This window comes from Cryptomeria japonica, chromosome 1 (genome assembly GCF_030272615.1).
Source record: "Cryptomeria japonica chromosome 1, Sugi_1.0, whole genome shotgun sequence".
Taxonomy (NCBI): Eukaryota; Viridiplantae; Streptophyta; class Pinopsida; order Cupressales; family Cupressaceae; genus Cryptomeria; species Cryptomeria japonica.
Window position 1 is genome coordinate 176,896,454 of NC_081405.1, and position 20,799 is coordinate 176,917,252.

The window sequence follows — 20,799 nt, forward strand, 5'->3', positions numbered from 1 at the left end:
CAAGCATCAGGTCCACACAGGAAGAGTATTTCAAACCATATCCAAATGTGCCATGCAAGTATCTCAAGATATGCTTGGCTGCAACTAGATGTATCTGTCTAGGTTCACTAATGAACTAGCTAAATGCACTCACTGCATAGCAAATATCTGGTCTAGTGTTAACTAGATACATCAAGGACCCAATCAATTGCCTGTACATAGTAAGGTCCACAAGATCTGAACTAGCTGCAGCTTCCCTCAATTTCTTCAAGTTAGTTTCCATTGGTGTGGACATAGATTTACAATCTGTAATTCCAAATCTCTTCAAGATATCGATGGTGTATTTTCCTTGACTTAGGATAATCCCATTGGGCCTCTACCAAACTTCCAACCCTAGAAAGAAGTGTATGAGTCCAAAGTCCTTCGTCTCGAATTTGGAAGTCAACTCCTTCTTACATCTATCAATGAGATGATCTTCTCCGATAACAAATAGGTCATCAACATAAAGTACCAAGATCAACATATCAACATTGAATACCTTGAAGTAAAGGTTTGGATCAGCATCATTCTTGCAGAAACCCAAACCCATTAAGTATCTGTCAATTTTTTCATACCAAGCCCGAGGAGCCTATTTAAGACCATATAGGGCTTTCTTCAATCTACACACATGAGACTCTTTCCCATTAATCATGAACCCCTCAGGTTGCTCAATGTAGACATCTTCTTCAGTCACACCATTGAGAAAGGCAGTCTTTACATCCATCTGATGCAACTTCCGTCCCTTAGCTGCTGCAATGGCAATGATGGTTCTAATGGAAGTATAGTGAGCAACAAGAGCAAATGTTTCTTCGTAGTCTATTCCCTCTTGTTGAGAGAAGCCACGAGGCACAAATCAAGCCATGTACTTTTCAATGCTGCCATCAGTTGCATGTTTTATCTTGTACAACCACTTGGAAGATATAACAGACTTCCCTTTTGGTCTAGGCACAATATCCCACACATTGTTCTTGAGAATGGATTGATACTCCTCATCCATTGCATCTTTGCAAACTTGTTGTTTTGCGGCTTCCTCTACACTAGAAGGTTCAGACTCAATAAGATTACACATTAATGCAACATAACCAGAAAATCTTTGTGGTCTTTTGCTTCCTTTGAATGTGCCTCTAGTAGCGGCAAACTGCTCTGCTTCCTGCATAGTGTTTTGCGCCCAAAGACGTCTCTTTCGAGACACACCAATATCTCTAGGCCCATCAGTGGGATCCAATGGTTCAATTGGATCATTACTCATATCAGGTTCTGTAGTCTCCCTCTGAATCTCAGGAGCATGATCAACATCCATGTCTTGAGGGGTCTCATCATCTATCTCCATGCACAAGCCCTTTGATTTCCTGAATGGAACATCTTCCTGTGATATCCCTGCTAACTTCTATTTGCTTTTGACCAGGAATGTAAATACGGTAGGCTTTGGAGGTTTCACTGTAGCCCACAAATATTCCTCTCTTGCTAGAAGGTGCCAACTTGGTTCTCCTATCCTTGGGAATATGAACATACACAGGACAACCAAATATTCTTAGGTGGCTGATATCAGGCTTGATACCTGAAAAGGCTTCTTCAGAAGTCATATTTTGTAATATCTGATGATGACATCTATTCTGAACATACACTGTTGTTCTAGAGGCTTTTGCCCATAGAAAAATCTGAAGGTCTTGATCATGAATCATAGCTTTTGCAGCTTCAACAATAGATTTGTTCTTCCTTTCAGCAACCCCATTTTGTTAAGGGTTGTAAGGAACACAAAACTCCCTCTTGATCCCTGCCTCAATACAGAAATCACGAAAGCTACCCGAGGTGTACTCACCTCCACTATCAGACCTTAAAATTTTAATTTTCTTTCCACATAAATTTTCTACAAGAGCTTTAAACTCTTAAAACCTACCTAGGACTTCATCAGACTCTTTAGACCTTAAGAAATAAATCCAAGTCTTCCTAGAGTAGTCATCTATAAAAGTTACATAATACAAACATCCACTTAGGGATGGAATTGACATTGGACCACATAAATCTGAATGTACAAGATCTAGTATTTCTTTAGACCTACTTTCACTACTATGAAAAGGACTTTTAATATTTTTGCCTATAGCACAACCTTTACAAGTACCATCATTTACATGAATAAGTTTAGGAATACCTTTTACCATCTTCTCCAATGATGGAAGAGCCTTGAAGTGAAGATGTCCAAGTCTTTTGTGCCAGAGTTTGCTGGAACTGGAAGAATCATGAATAAGAGCTTGAACAGGGAGAGTGGAGAGTTTGTATAAACTCTCATGTCGATTTCCGATCACACGAGCAGTCTTGATGCTGGAGTTCTTAGGCCAAGCAAGAACTCTTTCTTCAAAAAATGCAATTTGATAGCCCTTATCCTCCAAGGCTGAAATAGACACAAGATTTCTCTTGATCCCTGGCACGAACAATACATCACTTAGGTGTAGAGAAACTCCAGATTCAAGGTTTAGAGATGTAGCACCAACTCCTCTTACAACATAGCGTGCATCATCCCCAATAATAACTTGGAGATGTGACTCTTTCTCCACTAGATCAAAAAGGTGCTCCCGATAACCGGTGATATGTCGAGAGGCTCCACTATCAATTAACCATGTATCACTGTCAGTAGGAACATTGCTTGATAATGCTGATATGAAAAGAAAACCATTGGAGTTATCTTCAACCTCCTTCTGAGATGAGAGTTCATTGATGTTTGCTCCTTGATGATTAGGTCTTGTCAAACAATCCTTTGCAAAGTGACCAAACTTGTCACACCTAAAACACTGGATGCGAGAGAAATCTTTCTTCCTCTTCCTAGAATCAGGTGCAGAATCTGATTTGAAATCTCTATTCTTTTTGAAGTTGCCCTTCTTCCAATACTTATGTTTCTTGGTAGATTGAGTGGCAAGAACATGAGTATCTTCATTTTGAGAACTCTTGATAATTTCTCTAGCGGTCAATCTTGATTCTTCTTGAATACAATCTGCACGGAGTCGATCAAACTTAGGTAATTTGGATCTTCCACTTATGCTTTGGATAAATGGCTCCCATGAATGAGGTAAGCCATTCAAGGCTAGCAATACAAGGTCTTTATCAATCACTTGATCCCCAATTGCGCTTAGTTGATCTCTCAATTCTGAAATTTTTATGAAGTAGGTGATGACTGAATCTCCTTTTGCCATCTTCACTTGGTGGAGTTGCTGCCTCAAGGCAACAGCCCTACTCACGTTGTTAATCTCATATAAATCTTCCAAGGTTTTGAACATATCTCTCGCAGTTGTCATCTTGGATATGAGAGGCACCAAGTGATCCCTCACGGAATCGATTAATATCTTCTTTGCTTTGATGACATTTTTCTTGAATTGAAGCTTCTCCTCATGATCTTCAGGTTCAGATAAATCCTTTTCCTCCACGAATTGAAGAAGATCATTTTCTTCAAGTGCAATGAGCACTCTAAACTTCCACGAGGTGAAGTTAGATGCGCCTTCAAGCCTATCTTCAACTTTAAGACCGTTCACCATTTTCAAAACTTAGAGATACTGCTCGACGAAGAGAGGAGAGAATACTTAGAAGTTGTAGGGAATCTTATCACGATCTTCTTTCACTGTGGCTCTGATACCATGTTAAATTTTTATGATCAGATTAGATAGACAGTAAATCAAACATAAATGCACAGAATATATCCTAGGAAAACCTTCCTCTGGAAGGTGAAAAACCCAGCAGTGAATGTCTCTGATTAAATTTATCAAATAAGGATATGATTTTACAAGGTTGCTTGAAGCTATATGAATAAGTCAATCACTCTAGACTACTATGATATAATCCAAACTCTTGTAGGATTCTCAGACTGCAGAAGGATGAATGATGATCTTCGATCTGACTTGAATGTATTACGTAATCTACAGATGAAGGAGGTCGATCTGCTGTAGGATGAATCTGATACACTGAAGAATGTATTTGGTCTGCCAATTCGATCTGCTTCAATTAGATTAGATAGACAGTAAATCAAACATAAATGCACAGAATATATCCTAGGAAAAGCTCCATCTAGAAGGTAAAAAACCCAGCATTGAATGTCTCTGATTATATTTATCAAATAAGGATATGATTTTAGAATGTCTCTTGAAGCTATATGAATAAGTCAATCACTCTAGACCGCTGTGATATAATCCGAACTCTTGTAGGATTCTCAAACTGCAGAAGGATGAATGATGATCTTCGATCTGACTTGAATGTATTACGTAATCTGCAGATGAAGGAGGTCGATCTGCTATAGGATGAATCCGATCCACTGAAGAATGTATTTGGTCTGTGTTGACGTGTATTTTGTACACCATCATACACAGAATAAAATACCTAAAGGCATCTTATCCTCTCTTGAATAAAGTTTCCGAATGCTGAAGATATCGCGAAAAGGATCAATCGGAGAAACTTCAAGGTTCTTTGATGTAGGGTCTCTACATGTGGACAAGCTCCAGTGGTATGATGTGATTTGCTGGGATCACAAGGGGACTTACATGTGATGATTGAACTTCCGATCTGCTTTGCTGGACACAGGCTCTGACTAACTTGGATTTGAAAAAAATGAAAAAAGGATAAGGGCGAAGAGAGGATCTAATCCTAATACTAAGAATGTAGGAGCAATGACTTGATTTTTGATGAAACTCTAACTAGATCTTGTTTTGACATCAATGGAACATCTACACAAGACTAGTGCGATCTTCTAAGGGAAGCTTTATGATGTTCAAATCATCACCGCAGGCATAGACACCATCCAAGTTGATGCATATCAATGAAGAAGCGACAAATTGAAATTGAGCTTAAGCTAAATGATTCCAGTTGACTACACAAGGCGAGTCTGCAATCAACAAACTGCTAGTAGTATGGATATACGAATTCCACCATCAATCAATCACATTTCCTCCATTCATCTAATCATCTACCATCTAAGATTGAAGACTCAACAAGAAACCATGCAAATTGCAAGAAACGACACACTTCACCATTACTTCAATGAAAATGGAGTTTGTTTACAATCAATGGCAACAATTTCTTGCCTTGTCCTCCTATTCTACTCTAATTGCTTCCAACTATTCTCTAACTATTCTAACTATTTACATACTATCTCTAACAATTGCTCATTAGCCCTTACAAATGAAATGCCTGGGCTTATATAGTGCCCACAATACAATTTGATGGCTTAGATCAATTCAAGATCAATGGCCAAGATTCAACAATCAAAACCCTAATTAGGGTTTGTTACAACCATTACATAACATTTAATGCTTGACCAATGATAAAATTGTATTGCTTGGACACATGTCCTCTCTAGAAAAATCGACCAATGGATAGCCAGGGTAGGTACATCGGAGTTTGTGCCACCTTCCACGAGTTGAGTACATTGAATCTGGACATGCTGAGGTGGACCTCACTGATTGGAGAAATGATGACTAGGACGCCACCTCATTCGACACTTGTAACTTTGGTAAATATTCAACTTGATGTTGTTGAGAAGCTTGCTTTAATTAATTCATCTGAAATTATTTGCTTCTTCAACGAGCCCTTGTTCTAACTCCTTGTGTCCTTGATGTGCAGGATGATGATGTACCTCGCCTTGGAACGTTGGATTGAAAGAGGTCGCCCTTGTCCTTACTTGATCGTCCTGGCGAAGATCGTCCTTGATTCGGCTTGATTTTTCTTGATGAGATCTCCATTTGATGCCTACACAACATTTCAAAATTAGCAACATGATTTTGCAATGAATAACTAGATTAGAGATTAAATTTAGGAAACTTCATAATAAGTCCTTGAGTTATTATTTCCTAAAAAACGATTGAGCTTATTGAAAATTACAAAATCTCAAAATTCAAAATTTGGAGCAATGACGATCAAAACTCAAAATCAAAACAAGGGATCACATTGCCATACCTCACTTGAGAGCTAACACTAGAATGCAAAATGAGGAATTTGCCTAGGCAAAATTTGAAATTAGATGACTTTGACGTGATCTCCAATGATAAGGAACGTCCACTTTAGCAATTCGCCACCTTGGGGGAGGAGTCTTCAATGTCTTGAAGATAACAAATTCGCCTTACTTGAAACAAACACGCACTCCTCTTTGATGATAATTTCGCACCTCTTTGTCTTCCTTAAATCGTACTTGAGATGATAAAATAACAATGTGAAAATAATGATCTTCACCACCCTCCTTTATAAGTGCTTACCTCTCATCAATATTTAGGCCGACTTTTGTAAAAATAAAGCAATTATAAACGATTTTTTAATAAATAAGAAAGGCCGACCTTCATAAAACAATAAAATACCAAGCGCTCTATAATAATTAATTAATTTGCCATTGTTTTTAATTAATAAACTTCGATTTTTTTTTTTTTTACAAGGCAAAAATTAATTAATATTTAAATGCAATATTTAAATGCTATTTTTAATTAAATTTTCAATCTTATCGAATTTTCTAGCATTTAAATAAATTCAAAAATGTGTTTGAGCGCCAAAATATTTTGAAGATGGAAAGATACGTACCTCATCGCCCTGGTCCCTTGGAGAGGGACAGGAGCGATCCATCAACTGGGTCTTGATTCTTGCAATTTCGACGTCCAAAGTATTTATTTCCACGTTGAATTAGACATTTTTGCTAGGATCTTTGAGCTTGATTGTCTTGTTCTTGCAAATGAATGTCCTTTTGTGGTGATATCGCCCTGGTCCCTTGGAGAGGGACAGGAGCGATCTAGATCTTTTCACTTGAAGTTCTCCGTTCTTGATATCAACTTCTCCTTTATTACCTTTCAAACAACGCTTTGAACCCTTTGCAAGTTTGTTTTGTCATGATCTTCGAAGGAAAATGAGTGCTTTGGCAAATATCGCCCTGGTCCCTTCCTGAGGGACAGGAGCGATCTTAGTGTCCTGGCTCAAATTTGCAATCTTTTGATCTTCGTTCTTCGTTCATTGCCTTCCAAAGGACGTCCTTGACCTTGGCTATCCTTGCCTTGTCTTGGTTTTGAAGGAGCATGAGTGTTTTAATAAAAATCGCTTTGGTCCTTGTCCAAAGGACAGGAGCGATATAGGCTCCTTGGCTCAATTGATAACATTTTGACATCAAAAACCTTTGTATATCATCTCCAAAAGACATCTTAGACCTTGTATGACCCCGCAAAACCTTGACTTAACGTGATTTTTGAGAGATTTGGCCAATATAATCAATATTGCTCTGGTCCCTTCCTGAGGGACAGGAGCGAACTTCAAGTTTTTGAGCTTGTCCTTGCTTCCATCAACTTGCCATCACTTTCATCGCGTAGAATGAAGTCCCTTTGATCCCCTTGGATACTTGATGTTTGATAAACTTTCAAAATTTAGAGCTTCATGAGGATTTCGCTCTGGTCCCTTGGAGAGGGACAGGAGCGAACCTAGGTTTTTAAGTGCAAATCCTTCATTTTGGCGATCCTTGTAACTTTGTGCTTGATTGAGACGCTTCGAAATGTCCTTGCCACCTCTCTCCTTGACTTGGAGTGGTTTGAATTTGAGGAAAAGGCAACATAACTAAGATATCGCCCTGGTCCCTTGGAGAGGGACAGGAGCAAATTTGTACTTGTAGTCTCCATCACACTTCGCCAGCTTCCAAATTTATCTTCAACGGTCTCGTAATGTCCCCTTTCATTCATCCATGCCTTGGAATTCATTGTAACTTGGCAAGAAATTTGTCTAAGACAAAAATCGCTCTGGTCCCTTGGAGAGGGACAGGAGCGAACTTGGGCATTTGGGTCCCTTGTTGACGTTTGATAATCTTCAATTTGTCTTCAATGGGTTCAATTCATCTCCTTTCTTGCCTTCAAACATAAAACTTGCTTGATCTTTGCCCAGATCGTACCTTATGAAGAATTTCGCTCTGGTCCTTCAATGAGGGACAGGAGCGAATTTGACCCTCTAGGCAAAAACTTCATCATTTCATTGTTTTTGATCAAGTCTGGATGCTCTATCATGCTCATTTCGTCCTTCACCATGCCTTTGATGTCTCAATTCGTCCAAACACGGTCAGGAATAGCTCAAATAAGTATTTTCGCTCTGGTCCCTTGGAGAGGGACAGGAGCGAAATTCGCTCTGGATCCTTGGTGAGGGACACGAGCGATTCGCCTTGGTCCTCCTGGGAGGGACAGGAGCGAAATTCGCTCTGGATCCTCAGTGAAGGACAGGAGCGAAATTTGACTTTTCGCACTCTCTATCAGGATAATTTTTATGGAATATAACATTTAAGTATAAGTGACATCTTATACTTTAAGTTATATTCCATATATACTTTCAGGATGTTTGAGAGTGGTTTCAGACCTCCAGGAGTTATACTGCAAAATCTAGTTTTTGGAGGTTTTTTTTTTAGTTTCCAGACTTAGTCAAATTTCAGGATCAGGACATTCCAGACTTAGCCAAATTTCAGGATCAGGACCTCACTCAAGCCGGACTTGCTACCCTATTGATCTCCCCGACAGCACTCAAAATGCAAAGGCTAACCGACAAAACCCTAAAAAACCTAAAGAACAAACCCTAAAAAGCAAAAAAACAAGGGTCCCCATTTGCAATGGGGCGATGTGTGAAAACGTCACAACAGTCTGCCAATTCGATCTGCTTCAATCTGCTTATAGTATATGATCTGCTAATTGTGTATAATAAATCGTCATGTTGGAATGTGAGGCAGATCGAACTATATATCAATATCAAACAACACGACTTCTTCAAAGTCGGCTCTAACCAAACATCACATCTTTCCTCAATGCTTAACCAGCGTGTCTCTTCATTAAGCCAAGTTTGGTATTAGTTATATATATTAATAAACCGATTTATTAATCTGCCAGTATAAATCAAATGTCGGCATTATAGAATTCGAACTATGTATTAAATGTGTAAGGCCGATTAGGCCATTCACGCATTTGATGACAAGTCGGCCCTGTAGGATTCGACCGATGCTATACAACAACACTTGGCTCTCTATGTGAGTGCCCTTTGGTCATAGGAGCCATTACGGTCAACTCTAGATTGGCCTACTTACTTAGTCTTCTATACCTCTTTTGCTTACACCACAAGCTCTTCCTACAAGATGGGTTTCAGTCAATCAAGCAAATCTCATATTCTATTATAAGAACATATACTTAAATATTCTTTATCATGCATAAATAACATGTACATATATAAGACAATGATTGGCAGAAATATCAAGTATACCACTGAATATATATCTGATAATAATAATAATCTGAAATGATTAGGGTTCTGCTGTGATGAATTGGACTGGTTTCCCTTGTGATGGTTGCTTGTGTGTTTTCTTCCTCCCTTAATTCCATATCCTTTTATACTATCCTATTTTATTGAGGAGACACATCTCATGGAAACAAGACATTCATTTAAAGGGTCATGCCTCCTCATTGTTGTCTTGTCAGATCTGCACTTCTTATTTAAATCAGATCTGCAATTATTTAAATCATATATGCACTTCTTTAAATCATTTCTGCACTTCTAATTCCCTTAAGTATTCCCCCATCAAATGAAGTTATCTTCTCCCTTCTATATCTCATGCTTGAGGGAGTCACAACTTTTCATTTCATGTCTTTTGGTCTTTTGGCAATTCATTAACTTAATTATATTTGATTATATTCTTTTATTTTAATTTATTTTTTACTTTTTATTCTTTTGTATTTTAATTTTTTTATAATTATTTAATATTAAATTCTATTTCAAAGTGGGGACATTACACTGACTTTGGGTCACTGTATAGGGCAAGATATGCTCAAGACCAAAACATAAATTTTGTTTCTGGAAATTGAAGTTCATCTGTTAAAATGGTAATAATCTTTCCGTGGCTGTGCATTGTGCTTGATAGTGTATTATAGAGGCACTCCATTTGACCCATATGATCCGTCTTTTGCAAAAATGTTTTTTTTAATTAGCTAAAGATGCATTCATAAAAGGACAAGTTTGTCCAGTACCATAAAGCTCATCTCTAAATTTCTCGTAAGTTTTTATTTTCTAAGAGGAAAGTGATAGGAGCTCCAAAAAAGTTGTCACTTCAAGTACATTATTGAAACCAAGGATCAAACCTCACGTATTCGCCAAAATGCAGCAATCTGGTTGAAATCTTGGGCCAAACTGCCATCAACAATGAGACCCGCTTGAATAGAACTTTCCAGAAATGCATCCAACTTTTCCCTGTAAAACAATATACCAGCTGATCATATTAAAAGGAAAAATTTAAACTCCATGGAGCAAAATTTCATCAAAACACATAAGAATTCCACTTTATCTTAAAGGTAGATTGAATAAATAATTGCAGACAGTTCAAGTAAAAGAAGCAATAACTTAAAGTTCACTAGTAACCCTGTGGTTTACCATACAAAAGATGAGATTTATTTTTATAAGTAAATTTAGCTCCCGTTATGTAAAGGTAGCTGCATGATATATCCAGGATGACTTACTTATCATGTGACTGATTGCTACCAGTAGTTTCAACAAGAATATAGAATTTCTCCTGTGAATTCGGTAGAGGGTTTCGTGTGCCTTCCAAGTGAGACAAAACCTGTGAGATTTGTAGAAAGTTGAAAACATAAGGGTAATCTTACAAAGGAGTATATAGTGCCATATTTAATCGTAAAATGATCTAGTGTATCTCTTCATGATCACAATCCTGTTCATGCCTTTCAAATAGTACATAATGCATATTATTCTCTTATGCTTTGACAGTTTGACTATCAATACCACCACTAAATATTCATAAAATTTTCTAAATTATCCACTAAAGAATTTTCAGTAGTTCATTTAAATTAAAAAATGCATTGATTCTTTGCTTGTACATCATGCATTTCAAAAATAGGGCATTTATCAATCAATGCATCAAACTTTTCAATGAAAAACCAAAATGCATAAATAGGCAACCCACATCATGATCATACTTTTGTATTTTTTACGTTGGAGACATAAGAGATCAGAGACACTAATGTGCAGCTTGGGGCTAATTAGCTGACCTGTGATATCATTTTTGAAAGATTGTTTTATTAAAACAGCACTTTGTAAGCTAAAGTTTTCGAGTCTTCCAATTTGCTCATACAACAAGCAGTCAATGTAAAAAAACAAACAAATCATATAATAGTATTAAAAACCTTTAGCTAAAGAGAAAAGAAACATATAAAGATTATTAGCAAGAAAAAGGGGAAAACAGACCGAAGTTCTCAGCCCCAAGTAATTTTTGTGTTGTATTTATACCCCAGACTCAGTCGTACAAAGGGAATAAGGATTTAATCCAGGCTGTACCTTAACAACGTAACAGAATATAAAAAACAGTGTTCATAAATCATAACACGTTATATGCAGAACTCCAATATATTTATATTACAATTGATCATTCATGTACATGTAAGTAGGGCTTTTTCCTTTCACTATATCCTTATTTCTTCTTTATACATTATATATTTCTTATCTCTTTCTATCTATTCTCCTATATCTCCTATCCCATATCCTCGTATCCTCAAACTCTGTTACATTACATCTTTTTGTATACAAATATCCATCTGCTGGGAAGTGTCCCATGTATACCACTACTAGTGTAGATGATGTCTCTTCGGTTAAAAGCTCCAAAATCTCCTTGCGGTGAATTGAGGTAGTATTTGTACTATCTGTTTAGGTTCTGCCTTGATTCTGCTAGCAAAAATACTAGCATCAATCCTTAATTCTAGCAGCCCTCAAAAAAGTTGATTTCTTTAAGAGTAAACTATTGTAATGTCCCCACTTTAGCAGTTGACTAAGTGTATGTGCGTTAGCCTAGCTCTACATGGTCCCGAGGGCTAACGAAGGGTTTAAGGGGATCCTAGAGTGTTTTGGCCTAGTCATTTCCAGTTTGGGCCAAAACGGAGGTGATTTACTTAGTTTCAGGCATACTTACTATTTTTAGTAAGTCAGTAGGACACAACAGAGGCTAGTTTTGGTGATTGGATTCGATACTCCTCGACGAGAGCTTTCCGACGAGCTATCACTCGTGCTATTTGGAGTCCGATTGCTAATATATTTTAATGCCTGAAGTGTTATTAAAGTGAACATTTAATTTAATTGTAAAATATTAAAGTGTTACTTCAATATTTATTTTATGTGGATGTGTGCAAATCAAAGGGGCACCCAAGGGAGACATAAGTGAATATTTTAATATGTTTTATATTGCACATCGTTTATCCCACATTGCTCAAGTGAGTTGGGTCGACCCTTGGAGAAAGAATAAAAGGAAGCTTTTGTGGCTTCATTCAGCATGTTGAATATGAGAAGAAATTGATGTGTGAGTTGCAGATCCGTTCTTGGCATTAGAGGACGTCTATCCTCTCTTGTGACATTCTAGACGTCATTCTCTTGGGGTTTGGCCTTTGGAATCCATTGCTATCAGCTTCATTAACAGGCAGATTGGGTGCATCTCTAGCTACAGGTAGATTTGGTGTTTGCTCATACCTTCTCCACTTCTTGACCAATGCTTATGCCATTCTGAAGGGATGATTTTATGAAGATATTGGACTGATTGAAGACTAATTAATACTGTAGCGCAGCACTATTCATGTTATTGTAGCACGGCACTATTCACGTTACTATAGCATGACACTATTCATGTTACTGTAGCAGCAAGATGGGAAGTCATTGCTGGAATATTATGTCAAAAACGCTGGAGTATTTAGTGAGTTGAAAAATCTGCTATGTATTTGATTTTAATAATTCTGGAAATAATATCATATCAGCAGTAGTTCAATCTTCATGTTGCATATTATTGTAATTTCCTTCTAGTTCATATTATGTGATTTCAAATCTATGCAAAGACTTAAAAACAAACAAACATTTCATTTCCCAAGCTATAAGGGGATTTAAACATTAAACGGAGAAATAAGGAGTTGGATGCAAACTGTTTGACTAAATTCCTATCAGCAGTTGGGTTAGTTTTTGGGCATTCTAGGGTGTCCATTACAACTATATTGTATGCTATTTTTAATTCTCAAAGTCTGAAAGCTCTCACTGGTTAGTGTTGGCGTGTTTGAAATCGCATTACTACGACTCCATCCGGCCAACGCAGAATAGAATACTAAGAATCCTATCCTCTCTTGAAATAAGGAAATCCCTAGTACTGTTTTTAATTGATCAATGGGGATTACCTCAATGTTTCGGTTGTCAAGTCTTGATTGCAAGATAGCTTAGCGGTTTGATGTGTTTTGCTAGAAACACAAAGGGGACTTAAGGTTAGACGGACAGCTTCGAGCGAGTTCCCTAAAGTTTAACAGTCCTATATCATTTGATTTCACTTGGATTGATATTATCTCAACTTGACTGTATGGTTTCTTACTGATAAAAAAAAGGGGGAAAACGAAAGGGGAAAAGAGATAGAGAATATCTAATTAATTTATCTAAGATAATATATTCAAGAAAACAGACAGAAACCTCAAAAAAACCAGATTTAACATTATCAGCGCATAAAACACAATGTTGTAAAATCTACTGCAATCTTCAAAGGGGGCTGAATTTTCATGCTACTAAACATAAATGCAGAATTTGGCATCCATTCACTTCATGTTTAACAACCGAACTAAGCACACAAATGGGTTCAGACTAACCATGTAAGGGGAATGACAATCAACCAATCCTTAATGGTATGAACACCAAGGTTTCTATCAAATATTATCCTAAAAATACTATCTGAAAACAAAAGGCATAACAAGAATATTAAATGATGAAGAAGGAGACCATGCACTCACAAAGAAATCAAACAACTTTAATTTCCATTAATTCTGCATGAATTTCGCTAGAGTTTCAACAACAATCTTAGACTTCTTTCTAAAATAAGGGAAAACCAACCCCTTTAAATAGAGTTTCAAAACTCAGATGAATGGCCAAGATTAAAACAAAACAAGTGGCCCAGATTCATCAATACAACATAGTACCCATGCCCATAAATAGGAGGCAAAATATCAACAACCACCCAAGGAGAAATAATAACTACCTAAAAAGGCAATTAATAACTACCAAAACGAAGCTCAAAAAGTGCACATGCACGAAGCTCAAAATTTACAACTGACTTGGTAGTTAGAAATGAACTTTATGGCCAAAAAGTGTTTTTTTAGATTTTAAAAGAATTCTGCACTTTATGAAGGCACTTTTTCCTTTTCTGTTGTTGACCCCTTTTCTAGAAATTCATCCTCGGCATGCAAATATTCTTCCCAGAGGTCCCAACCTGTCGCACGTTCTTCCCGAACATATTCTTGAAATTTGATGCACACCTGGAACAACACCATGAACTGAGGCATAGGAGGATGGCATGGTTTATATTGCATGCCCTCCAAATGACGATCTACATGCTTTAACCCATCCTTCTAGTCAGACCAATGAGCTTCAAAACACAAAATGTCTGAATGCAATCCACTGGCAAAATCCAGGTCCTTCGTGGAGTATGCGACCTTATCCATTCTCAATCTATCCTCCCAGTCCGACTGCACTATGTCATCAGACAAACTATTTTTCCAGCCCAAAACCATTGATCGGAGGATCCTCCCACCAAGGTCCCTCATGTCTTTCAAGATTTCCTCGCATTCCACCTGCTCTTTATTAATGGTATCTTTTGTTTCACTCTTGATGGTGGCAGTCCAATACCCTTCTTTAAAAATGCCGATGTCATAAGGATCTAGGATGGCAGACAATGTAGGTATCTGCGCGTGGGTCTAGAAAAGAGCCCTCATGAGAGGAAGAGTTGTAGCAACGACCTCATGAACCCTGAGACATTCCCTCTTCACCTCGAACAATTTGACCAAAATGGTCTCTCGGTGGTGGGCCATTTCCTTTACATCTTCAATGATCAACTCTCCCTTTTCCTTAATGTCTCGAATACATTCCTTGACAGCCTTGGCGGTATCTCGTACTCCTTCAAACTCTGTTGTAGTCCTTTGCACCAATGCTGATGGGCGAATGTGGTATTCGGAGGCATGATGCAACAGTCTCAGCAAGTGATCAATGTACCCTTCGGCCTGCTCTGCACGAACTTGGTACATGTTTCTCTTAGTAGTTATCTCGTCGAGTTGCCTGAGCATATTTTGCACAGAGTCCTTGAACTCCTCTCTTTCTTGTTCTTTGGTGGCTCGCCATATCGGGATGGTTGTAATGCTATAATCGGCCAACGCAACTTGATCTGCTGGCTTATCGACAGGTGGGGTAGCGACATGGATAGTGTGGTTCCTCTGCTCATCCCTGGTGATTCGGGAGTACGTCTTAGGCTTTTTCTTCCCTTTGGACTTTGTTTCCCCTATGCGAGAGAAAATATCCTCCAAGTCGATAGGTGGCTTGGTGGCTGCCTTCCGCTGTGCACAAGCAACTAACCAGTCTTGAGGTATGGTTTACCCGGATGTTATGGCCCAATTTCCACTCTGCTCCTTAGAGGTTTCAGCTAGTTCATTGCATATCTGCAATTGATCTGTCATAATAGGAGCAAAGGTAGTATCCAACCCTTTGCTTATAGCTGAGTTCTCCCCTACCTCACTGAACAATTGTTGGGTATCCCCATGTGATGGTTGCTTCTCAGTTTTGTCAGGCTCGTTGGTCTCATCCGCCTTTCATTCTCCTTCAATGGTGGTGTCATCTTTGCCGGTACTATGAAGTTGTAATTCATGCCAACTCCCCTAGGTGATTTCATGAACATCAGCCCCTCGATTGGACGGAATTTCTCCTTCCTCAACTTGGTTTTCAGGTTCACTAGAATCAATGATCCTCACCTCTGTATTTAGCTTGTTTTGTGCCGGAGGATTATTAGCCTCGAATGAATCAACATCGCTCTGGGAGGGCGGAGCAGGTATATAATCAAGTTCAACTACATCATCATTGGAACTGGGGTCCTTGGATGATGAAGTGACTTCTGGTATTCTAATAGGGATGTTCTCCTTTCTAGTCCTTTTTGACATCCGAGTCCCTCTATTAGCTCTGGCTTTCTTCCTTTTTTCGGGTTTCTCAACCTCTTCCTTTGGTGCACTTGAGGTTCCCTCATCTTCCGAGGACTGAGAATCAAGACTGCCCATCATATGGTATGTGAATTGAACTCCCTCATGGGTTAGTCGCTCAATCTGTTGGTGTAACCAATGATCGGTGCACCTTTCCGGGGATGCCATAACTGCCTCAAAATCAGTAATTGGATCCTGAGACGAATCAATGCCTGGCAAGAGGTGCCTTATAGCCTCAAACTCCCGAACTTGCAAGAAATTTCTAGAATCTGTCACTTGATCCAGGACCCGACGGTATTTATAAAGTCGCATTTGCTGCACACTTAACCTTGAATATTCATGCCGTCGGACCTCATAGTCATCAAAACAATTCCTCCAATAGTCTTCAATTGATTCTTTTGCTCTGTAACCCCTGCCATAGGCTCTTTTTGCCAAATTGTCATCATCAAAACACTTCCTTGGGAAATGTTCCTGTAGGCCATAAGAGGCTAATTCAACAAGTGACTCATCGGCATGTGCTGAATTTTTTAAATGCACATCGAGGTTACCCAAAATCATAGGGAAGGTGAATCCGGACTGCATCTTGTCTCTAAGTGAGCTGCCCGCTGGATGTGCTTGCCTTGCAACTTCCATAAGAATTACTTTGTCTGTTGGATAGCGTGGAAGTCAGAACGGAGCTCCCTCAAAGCCAGCTATCCGGATATAGGAGAACCTAGGGAATTGAATAAACCAGGCGTCGTACCTTTGTACCAAAATGGCAGCCTGCTCTAAGAGCTTTATGTACAATCCCCCCTGCATCAACCTGACTAGGCGCATTATGAAGGCATCATTGACTCGCTCATACTGACCAATTGTATAAGCAGGGTTGTTCTTTTCCCTTTAAGCTATGTCATAGTAATGTAGTTGAGGATAGCAGTCGTACACCTTTGCCTGATTGGGCCCGTTCCCGATTTCACCCTTCTTAATCAACCCTGTCAGTGGTTGTTGTCAGGCAAACATATAAACTCGGTAAGAGGTCATGGTGAAGTGCTTCATCTCTTCAAGTTCGACCAACTGGGTATGGATATTATCACTGATGATCTGGGCCCAGTTGAACTTGGATTTCCTGGCAAAGACCTGCTCCATAAAGTAGAACATCCACTCTTCAAAAAGGTTAGACTGAGGGAGTCCCATAACCCGGCTGAGCAAGGTGACCATATCTCCATGCTCATTGTGAAAGTCACTTCTGGGGGTCTTTTTCCCGATTCTAATGCTCGGAGGCCTTCTCTCCTTATACCATTCCCCGTTTATCAATGTCTTGCATTTAGCAGGGTTCATGTCATATGCAACTTGTGCTTCATCTATGGTTGTCGCAATGGGGTTATTCGAGAATGGGATGTCGAATGCTTCGCCAATGGCCTCAGGTGTGAAGTCAGCTAGGACCATATTCTCCAAAACCACAAATCTAGTCTCTGGCTAATAATGTTGCGCAGCCTCAACTACTAGCTCATAATTCTGCACTGATGGAGGAAATCCTATTGCCTGGGCGATACCACTTTCCATCATCCGCCTAGGCCTGCCATAGGCGTTAGGGGAATATACCCAGTCTCGGAAGTCCTGAATGTCTATGTGGCCCCAAGTTAGTATCGCCTATGTTTTCCCATATGCTCTGGACCTTTGACTCCCTCAGTCCTCCTCTCTGGTACTGGTATTTCATCTTCTCGCCTTTGCGGGGAATGTGAAGCCTGAGATGTTCCGGCTGCACTAGGCGTCTTTGAGGATTCTATCACAGATTTAAGCATCTATCCTGCATAACCGGACACGGATTACGAAACGAGATGAAGGAAACAAACAGGTTAGTCAAAAGAGGATAACGTTAGCACATAAGGATCAATGGAAAACTGAAATTTGAAGAAAGTACGATGCTTCAGCAAAAGAGCCTAATTAATTTGGACATGAAATGCTATGAAACAGGAAACTAAGCTGGTTTTGTTTAAAATTTGTTGCATGGAGGGGGTTCCAACAGTGCCACTTCTGACCAATTATGACGACACGGGCAAATGCTCAATCTTGCAACTTAGGGCTCGGATGTTTTAATGACTGCCAATTTTCGTACTTGGAAAAGAGTTTTGTCTACGTTCAGTTTTTTTTTAAATATTCAAAATTTCTCTAAGTCTGAATTTTATTTCAACGGTCAATTTTCCTAGCCAGTTTTGTTATTGCATGCTACGCTTGATACTTTCAAAAATCATGACCGATTTTGCATAAATTAATGATTTGAAGGAGAGAATCGAATCTTACCTGGCAGACTGCCCAACGTTGGATGATCTTCGGCCAAAAATGACCTTTTGCAAAGTGTGATTCTTGAAATTTCGGAGACTTGGGCGATTTTGCAAAGTTTAACGTTTTTCTACTTTTCCCTTTTGCACGGTATCGGACTATAAAGCTTTTGCAAGCTACCGAGGTAAAATGCCATCTTTCTATTTTCTCCTAACTCACGTTTTGGCTGGGAGGGCTTTGGAAACCTTGAGATAAAACCCTATCACGCAAATTCGAGCTAGGAGGGCTTTTTTTCCAATTTCGAAGAATTATAACACCTTCCTCAACTTGCGACTTTCACATGTCTGCAGATTTTCGGGGTGGAAGGCATAAAATGCAAATGCTAAAACACCCTTCCATCTGCATTGCGAGATTCTCCTTGCTAGGCGATCTTTAGGCTAGAGGCATAAAATGCAAAATCATGAAGCTTAATGCCCCTCAACTATTTCGCGATTCTCCTTTTCTGCCCGATTTTCGGGGAAAAAGACCATTCTTTGCAAATGTTAAAGCTTATCATTTTACATGATTCTGGTGATTCTCGGGTTGCAATGATTTTTGCAAACTTTAAAAAAAACGCCTTCACTAATATGTTTCCGTGATTTTCGGCTTGGAAGGGGAGTATGAAAAGTTTTAAAGTTTAATGTTTCTCATTTTCGCATTTTCGGGGGTTTAGCAAGTTTTGCAAGCTTTTAACTTTTTTTTTTTTTTAACACTTTAACCATTTTCGCCGAAATTCGGGGGTTTTTGCGATTTGTGCAAGTTTTAACTTTTGACATTTTACCTTATATCGCCGAAGTTCAGGGTTTCTCCTCTATTTGCAAAGTTTAACTTTTCGAAGTTTAACGTTTAACGCCGAAGTTCGGGCTTCTACGTGATTCTGCAAAGTTTAACGTTTTGACATTTTACGTTATATCACCGAAGTTCGGCAAATATGGGGTTTTTGCAAAGTTTAACTTTTTGAAGTTTACCTTGTATTTGCCAATTTCGGCGAAAATGGAACTTTTTCAAACTTCAACCTTTTCGCATTTTACCTGTATTTGCCAATTTCGGCGAAAAATGGATCTTTTTCAATCTTCAACCTTTTTGCCTTTTACCTTTATTTGCCAATTTCGGCGAAAATAGACATTTCGCAAGGTTTTTGCATTTTGACATTTAGCTTAGTTTAGGCGATTTTGGTGAATAAGGATATTTTGCAAGCTTTAAACTTTAAACGTTAAACGCACCTTGCAGATTCCAGGCTCACGCTATGACCAGATCTCCCTTGGACTGATTTTGGGCACTCAAAAATGACGCAAGACTCTTCGCGCAGAACTCAGCAGGATGAAGGTTGAAAACCAAAAGAGGGGGACCCTGTCGGCAACAGGGAGTGTGTGCAATGCACAACAGTTAGCAAGTACATTCTAATGGTATAATCCCGATAGATGATTTTCTTGTGTTTCAAGTTTATCCTATGTTTTCATTAATTTAGGTTTATAGTATGGCATCAGAAGATAGCTCACTAGGTTCAAGGAGTTGCTACATTAAAATATTATGTTGTTATATATTGTCAGAAGAAAAGTATTCCAAAGCACAGTACAATAGTGCATAGTCCATCTATTATTAACATAGTTTGTGCATTATATTCCAGCACCCCAGAACATCTATTATATTATTATTGAATTTGTTGATTTTTAACAGAGAGATGTTGTGCTTCAATAGAGGTTATGCAAGGAGGATTGTTTTGAAAAAATTTCTTGCTTGTTTTTATGAATTTCTTCTCTATAGAATGAATGTAGGTTTTTCTTTCATTGCATGAGGAGGAAAACCCTTTAAGCAAGATGATTTCAAGGGCTGAGTGGTTTCATCCAAAGATCACCAAAGTGTTGAATGCATCCACTTTCAGTTTGGTGCTGTGTGAAGATTTCTAGTTATTCAGATTTTGGTTGTAATTGTGAGGTATTTGCAAACTGAAGATCTTTAGACTCTCAGTTGATTTAGTGCAGTGGATTATTCAGAAAATTCAAACAAAAATATATGTTTCCAAAATTTAGTTTGAGTTGTGGGGTTTCATTAAGGTTCATTCAATTCAATACTTTCTTAATAAGTTGAGTCATATCTCCAAAAATATTTCATCATAATATGATTGTTCCAATAGCTGATTATAGACGACTTATAGTATTGTCATGCTATTTATAAAAGAGTGATAGTAGGAGTGTTTCACTACTGATATAATGAGTTGTTAGCTGCCTATTTTATAGCCATTTTGTGTTACAGCTGAGTAGATTCCATTATTAATCGACCCTCTTTCCTTATTCCACAGCATCTAAAGATTATAGGGTTGATGTTAGTGTAAATGTCCTAGCAGCAACAGTCAGATTTCTGAGATCAATATCAATCCTCTCTACTACATATTACAGTCCAGATATTTGTCTCGTAGCTATTGCTATAAGTAGCCGCTGAATATTAATTCATTGATATTTGATAGCTATAAATCATTGTTTTAGAT

At 38.5% G+C, this 20,799-nt stretch overlaps 1 protein-coding gene across 1 annotated transcript in view; it reads right to left on the minus strand.

Moving 5' to 3' along the window:
* Positions 1 to 20,799, minus strand: part of LOC131060922 (D-2-hydroxyglutarate dehydrogenase, mitochondrial) — a 301,696-nt gene that overhangs the window by 99,005 nt on the left and 181,892 nt on the right. The window contains exons 10-11 of the mRNA XM_057994361.2: positions 10,494 to 10,594; positions 10,119 to 10,227 (exon numbers count right to left, since the gene is read on the minus strand). Coding sequence (XP_057850344.2) covers positions 10,119 to 10,227; positions 10,494 to 10,594 — 210 coding nt within the window. The remainder of the gene's footprint in view (positions 1 to 10,118; positions 10,228 to 10,493; positions 10,595 to 20,799) is intronic.